Source organism: Epinephelus moara, chromosome 19 (assembly GCF_006386435.1).
Source record: "Epinephelus moara isolate mb chromosome 19, YSFRI_EMoa_1.0, whole genome shotgun sequence".
In the NCBI taxonomy this organism is placed as follows: Eukaryota; Metazoa; Chordata; class Actinopteri; order Perciformes; family Serranidae; genus Epinephelus; species Epinephelus moara.
In genome coordinates this window covers 31,952,150-31,959,273 of record NC_065524.1, presented here as the reverse complement: position 1 = coordinate 31,959,273, position 7,124 = coordinate 31,952,150, and the positions used below count along the sequence as shown (strand labels likewise).

The 7,124-nt window shown below is 40.3% G+C and overlaps 1 protein-coding gene across 1 annotated transcript; it reads left to right on the top strand.

Annotated features, from left to right (window-relative positions):
- The first annotated feature begins 99 nt into the window (after positions 1-99).
- Positions 100-3,724, top strand: c1d (C1D nuclear receptor corepressor). The gene is made up of 6 exons (XM_050070814.1): positions 100-138; positions 980-1,071; positions 1,338-1,479; positions 1,672-1,738; positions 2,758-2,813; positions 2,908-3,724. Exons 1-6 carry the CDS (start codon positions 115-117, stop codon positions 3,112-3,114), a joined length of 588 nt encoding a protein of 195 aa, XP_049926771.1. The 5' UTR covers positions 100-114; the 3' UTR covers positions 3,115-3,724.
- Positions 3,725-7,124: the final 3,400 nt, after the last annotated feature.

Genomic DNA, 7,124 nt, shown 5'->3' with positions numbered 1-7,124 from the left:
ACATGAAGTCTGTACTCACTATTGTATTCATAGATTTTGCTTGAAAATGCAGGATGAAGAGGAACCTCCAAAACCAGATTACTGAGCTCTGCAATCTTCGCAGACAGCCTGGTGATGTCCACACAGTATTTCTTTAAGGTGCCATCCTCAGCCACCACCTCTATTTCCACTCTGTTTAACCCATCATTCAGTGTAATGGTGCTGGAGCCATCACCAAAGAGCTGGAATATGATATACATGTAAAAATGATGTTATTGCTTTATGTTTAGTTTCACTGGATGAAGTAACAGTTTGCAGGACAGTACTCACAATAGTGTATGACGCCCCACAGTCACTGGTGATCAGGTCCAGTGTGACTCTGTGGACGTTGCTCTCCACTGTCACTGTGTAGTCTGTGACTTCCGGGGTGAATCCTGGATGGAGCTCCCCACCGGAGACTGACAGCTTCTCCAAATCACAGTTGTCCATGTCTCGAGCCTCTTTCACGGCTGGTTTACTCCGACAAAGTGTCCCGTCTAAGTCCTAAACGCACTTAAGGTGCTGTCTGACATGCCAGCACACTCAGCTTCATTTACCGCACTGACGCCCCGGGTTACCATGGTAACGAGCACACCTGCAGATATTAAGTTACTATTGCTGATGCTAGGTAGCTAGTTAGCATGAATGATTTAAATGCGTTATCTCAGACGGAAAAAGCGCCGCCATGACGCTTAACAACTAATACAAGACAGTTCATAACAGTGTATGCGGTTAAGTGTTAGATGTTAGCGCTGTTAGCGTTAAAATGTGTTTAAAGCGCGGTTATCCGTCAAAAAGTAATTTAACGTAGATAGCAAAACACCGGTAAACAGCCATGGTCGTCGAACAATATATGTTTCCGTAGATACAGCTGTTATAAAGCGATAGAAAATACGCAGTTTTAAGTAAAAATGTTATAAATAGATAGCCTAACTACTTCATTTGCACTTCCAAACGGCAGACGGCAGTATACCAGAAAAGAAGAAGACGAAGAAGAAGACAAGTTGTTTTACGTCACTTCCTGTCGGCGAAAGCGTGCTGCGTGCTAACAAGGTAAAACAGATTTATCTAACGCTAACTGTCGTCAAAATTCTGTTTCCAGTGAGCTTGTATTGCTGTTAAACCGGTTATAAGAGTTGTTTAATAAATAATATATAGTCGTCACTTTATTTCTGCTCACGTAAAGCTTCGTATGTTATCATGTTAGCAGCATGTGCTAGCTGTCTTGCTAGCTACCTAGCTAACATCGTAGATTTGAATGGGAGCTATTTGCTGCTGTCAGAGCTTTATAACGGTGTATGACTTAAATTGTTTTACAGGAAAATGGCAGCGAACAGCAGAGCAGAGGACTACCCCCATGAGATAAGCGAGCAGCTCACCGGCTTTGACTCCTCAGTTTCTTCTGTCAAAACCATGATAGAGAAGTTGATGTCGATGCCCAGGAATGACCTGCTGGAAAAGGTAAGTTTTAGACCTTTTTAACCACGGAACTGTAACCTCATGTTTTGTTTTTGTTTGTTTATTTTCTTTCAAGTGTACGTCATTTTTACTTCTGTTTTGCCAGTTATTTACTAATGACATTTTTGCGTGTTAAGGATTTAGGTGCTTTGTATACAGCTGGTGCTAATGAAATTAAATCTGGTTTATTGACAGCTGGACCCTTTGGACCAAGCCAAGCTGGATCTGATGTCTGCTTACACCCTTAATTCATTATTCTGGAGTAAGTTTTTCTGGAGTTACAGAGATTTATTCTGTGTATTTAAGGAATACAGTACCATACACAACTGATTATACAGTGTCTCGGAGCTCAGTCTGTTACTTCAGGTACTGAGATGTTTAACTCAGCCTGACCTTGCTGATGTACTTGCCTATGTTGATGCCACAGCTTCCTTGGTTGTGTTTAGAAAATGAACCGCAGGCTCCAGTTGCAAAGCCGTCATTGTATTTATTCATACCAGCATCTTTTAGGTTGAATAACTGTCCATTTCTTCATCTTTCATCCAAAACTGAACACACAACTTTCAGCATGTCAAACACTGATCCGCACCACAGCAGTCAAAAACCCTTTGCCCTTCCGGGGTCAAACACCTGACACAATCAATGTCCTTCCCACTTTTATACACTAAGCTCAAAATGCTAATACAGCGCCACACGTTGTAAACACGTGGCGTATACAAGTAACGTCTGCTGTGTTAAAGTACATATTTGGCTCTTAGAGTGTTATTGAACATGACCCTGAGTTTGCTAGTGAACATACTCTGTTATGTCAGTTATGTAGACTTGATACCTGGGGGTTTCTATCCAACAGACACCTTATATATGTAATTTCTGTATGAATGTAAACCTTAAAGCCAATGTACTGCTTCTTTGTGGTCACAAACGTGTTACTTTGCTTGTGCATATACACTAAATTCTATTTTATTTAGAGTATGTTGCCAGCCAAAGGATTTGTAAAAACACAGTAAATAAGATGCATGTCATTATGGCCTTCTACGACTCTCTGTTCTTGTGCCATTACTAAGTTATCAACATAAATATTCACACAATAATGGAAAAACACGGCTGAGATTCAGTAACTGCATGTATAGTTTCTAAAGCAAAGACAGACATACAAGCAGTTTTATTTTCAGGCTATGTATCCCAAAGAGCTGTGTGTATAATTAGAATTGAATCAAAGTATATTGGTAGTCTTTCTGACATAATTTGAACAAGTTGTCTTACTTTCACTCTTGTTTACAGTGTACTTAGTTACACAAGGAGTAAATCCCAGAGAACATGGAATCAAACAGGAATTGGTATGTATGGTTCCTCTGTGATTCTTTGACACATCACGCTTTCTCTATGTATTTGCATTGTCTGATTCCTCTGAAACCATTCTCTGTTCCTCAGGAGCGAATAAGGACGTACATGAACAAAGTGAAAGAGATTACAGACAGGAAGAAAGCTGCTCGTTTGAATAAGGGGGCTGCTGCTCGCTTTGTCAGGAATGCTCTCTATAATCCAGACGAGAAAGATTCTGGGAAAAAAGCAGCATCCAAGAAAGCAGCGGACACACAATCTGACGCCCCGGAGACAAAGCGTGCGAAGCAGAGCTGAAGTAAAGGAGCTTTACAGACTGGTCCCATGGTATTTTGTACCACTTTTGGGGGCAATGAACACTTTTGCTCTCAAGGCAACGAAGCTACGACTAAGGTTGTGCTACGGGCATCGTACAAGACATTCAACAAAATATACATCAATGTTTATCTTGGTTTCAATCAGTCAAATAGCCTGTCAGATTGTAGCAGTCAGCATTGGGAAAAGACTACTTTCTATCTGCGATGCATTATTTCAGCTTTTGCTGAATCTATTTTTGCTCCAGAATTTAAGGCTGTAATATTTTTGTAATGTTACTCCATCAAGTTGCTGTGTAAATCTTCTTCAGGGTTCCATAACCATGAAAAAAAATACAGCTTCATTTAGAAAAGTGAGTAAAAAATGATCGGGTCCATCTGGGTATTGAAATATGTTATTTGAGATTGTTTACGTTCTCTTTTAGATAAATGAGAAATGTTAATTTCTCTTTAATGAAAGTGATTCTATGAATCAAAAGTTGTTTTTTAAGATGTTTTTACACATGTGCAATGTGTCAAACATGTACTGATAAAACCTTTTTGGTGATGTATTGCTTTAAGATTGACTTCTGTATAAAAATACTCTCCAAACATGATGCTTGATGTATTCCTTTTTTTGTTGTTGCTGTTATACAGTATATTGCACCTGAAACAAATCTGTAATCGACTGTTTTTCCCAACAGACATTTTGACATGTCATAGTATGAAAAGCACAGGTGTTACTAGTAATGCTAACGATGGCTCTTTTTCTATTCAAGTGTTCAGTGAGTGTGACAGTGAGCCAGCATGCACAATGGCAGGACGCTAAAATAAAGCAATAACTCACTTGATTATTTACACCAGTGTTTCTTTTTACTGTAACAAGTTAAAATGTTCTCTCACTTCCAACTTTCCCCACTAGGCTCCAGTAGACCTTGTTCACATGTTGAGATGCTACAGATGTAAATGATCAAATTAATGATGGCTCAATTCCATTTAGCTGATAATGTGCATGCAATTCAACTCACGTTGACCAAATCATCCGCTCTATGAAAGGAATTAGACGCCAGAGACGCATAAATGAGAGGCAGCATAACTGTCAGGTACACAGCTCACACATTCAGAGAGACAACACACAGGCACACATCAGGGGGACTCAAACACTGATGAATAAAAGTGGATTTTGTGCCTGGACTTAAAGAGTCAGTGGAGGGGCAGACCTGAGTGGGAGGGGGATGCTGTTCCACAGTTTGTAGGCAGACACAGCAAAGGCGCCATCTCCCCTGAGCTAAAGTCTGGAGCATGGGACAGCCAGGTGCCCCAGGACAGAGAGGGCTGACTAATACCGGTGTACAGAGAGTAACAGTGGTCCAAACAGGAGGAGATGAGAGCATGGGTGACTATCTCCAGGTCTGAGACACAGAGTTGTGATTCATTAAGTCACTGATAAGTCTTGGTTGCACTCTGGCCAGTGCTTTTGTACTGATTGCTATTAAAAGGGGAACACTGCCTAAATGAAGAATTCCAATATGTTATTTCCAAGGCCTGGGACAGTTCAGTCAGTATTTGTGAACATGAGTTACTCTCTCTCAAAGCCAGAAACCAGAGAAGTCAGTCTCAGGCTTGTGATGTCATTAGTATAAAGTCTGGAGCTGCTCCATAGACAGTGGACGAGAGCCTGATTTCATGGAGCCACAGAATGGTTTTCTTTTTTTGGGCCCAAATGAGCTTTATTTTCTTGTAGTGTTGTCAGCTCTGAAATACAAAATGTACCCATATACTCGGAACATCCCCCAGCCTGCTGTCAGTGTCAGCTCCAGACTTTATATGACATCGTAAATTTGAGTTTTAGCACTCTAGTTTTGGGATTTGGGAGAGAGTTGCTCATGTTTACTTGTGTTTATAGACTGTCGAAGACCATAGGAATAATGTAGGAATTCTGAAAATGGGTGTAGTTCCCCTTAACACGTGTGTTCCCGGATGACATCTATCTTTAAAATTTCCACACATAATAAACATGAAGATATATTCTGTAGTATCCTGTAGGGTCCTGAGCTATGAGACATATAGAAGAAGTTCCCTAGGAGAGAGCTCCCCTTTATAAACTAGTTAAAATTGTCCCACTAAACACAAATCAAGCAGAACATTACTTAATTCATGGCAGCGATTTAGACCGGCCCTTGTGTGGGTCAAACCTGTGACCTCTTGATTACAAAATGGCCTCAGTAACCATTACAAACATCGCTGTGGCTGCATGGCTGCACTGAAAGAGAAGCGTAGGCCATAATGAGACTTCCTTTTATAAGAACCACCGTCACATTTGATAAAGACACCCATATTGCTTCCTTTTTGTAATTCCCTCTGGACAGCCGAGATCTTAATCTTAATGTACCCGCAACTCGCTGCAGCCCTCTAATCAAGCCCAGGAAACAGCGAGGCAGTGAGTTAGATTCTCAGGAATGTATCTTTTCATTCTTTTCATCATCTTTCCTTTTCTCATCCTCCCTGCAGCAAGCGTCCAAAAATGACATTTGTTTAGCCAAACCGCCCCACTCCATCCTTTTACTTTTTCCACCAAGTTGTTGTTTCTAACTGTTCAAAGACATGTGTCAAACTTTGCCTGATGAACAGCCCCGTCTGCATATTGGAAAAATATGGATTTTTCCACTTTCTCCCCCCCCCCCCCCCCCCTCTCTGTAACGTTCGCCTTCCTATGCCCTCTTCCCCACATGTGCTCGGTATAAAGGAGTTAGGTCACTGTGCGAGCAAATTTGAACAAACAAACTCTCATGTTGAAATTGTGCACCCTAACAAGCTTCAAACCCGGGTTTGTCCCGCGGATGTTTATTTATGCTGTTTATGAGCAGCTTGTGGTGAGGAAGTTTATATTATGTGGAGTGAAAGGCATCAGACCAAATGACCTCCTCAGGCAAGATGAACGCAGGAGCAGCCTTCGTTTTCAGACTTCTCTATCTCCTGAAAGCATCAAGTGTGCTGCCAACAGACTGCATTAACCTGCTCCAAGTATTAAATGGGTTCAGCACATCGGGGCAAATCACATTATTTGAGGTAAACTGGCAGTAAGTAGAGGCTGTAAACAGGCGTGAGCTGAGCTGATGATTAAAATACATTACATTTAAACAGCACTTTAAATACTTTGAATGCTGTATTCACAATGAATACATATCAGTGAGACAATAAACCAAACATGTATCTCTCAGTCTGCCTCTCTCTTTGAATTTGGTGCTTTTCAGCCCTTTTGTACCTGAGACAAAAATGCTGATCTGTTCAGAAAAGAAAATTTTCTGTCACATTAGTGTTTCAGTTTAGAAATGGAAAGTCTGTAACAGTGTGGGCACAAACATTTTAGATTGTGATGTTGTAGGATGCAGACAAGGTTAGGCTGACATGTTATTGATCATTTTTATTTATTTTATTAATTTATCATTACTTTGCTCTTATTAGCTGGGAGGGGATTGTTGGGGGTGAAAGGGTTAATATTTCTGTTTAAAAAGAAACTCATGACACTGTACTACTGTATCATCATATATGCAAACTGCTGAATAAAATTTGGTTACAAAAAACGAAATGGAGATTCAGAGTTTATTCTTACCATCGGAAACAGCAGTTGACAAAATAATCTGTAATCTTAAAAAGATTTCCCTGAGCTTTCAGTCACCTTACATGGTCTTTATCAGCAGACAGAGTTGTAAGAGTGTGTTAAAAAGGACACCTCGGCCATGTTGGCTTGGATGCATTGGTGTAAGGTAGTTGTGACGAGCCCCAGTGCACGCTATCATGTACATATCCTCTTATCATATGATCAGAGACTTGACATAGGATACCATCAACAGACATATTACCCAACAATCATCATTACATATCTGTATGTGCCAAGACATTACTCATTTAATTTAACAATTTTAATAGTTTGTTATAGTTTATTTGGAGAAAACAAAACATCTTGTTATAGATGCTGCTGACTGTTATACGGAGAAAAAAAAACTGCACAGC

What these genes read in the sequence shown, in the direction of transcription:
- c1d (XM_050070814.1), top strand. Translation starts at nt 115, where the DNA reads ATGTCCACACAGTATTTCTTTAAG. An exon ending in CCACACAGTATTTCTTTAAG is followed by an intron (nt 139 to 979) that starts GTGCCATCCTCA and finishes TCCAAACGGCAG; the next exon opens with ACGGCAGTATACCAGAAAAG. An exon ending in ATGGAATCAAACAGGAATTG is followed by an intron (nt 2,814 to 2,907) that starts GTATGTATGGTT and finishes TCTGTTCCTCAG; the next exon opens with GAGCGAATAAGGACGTACAT.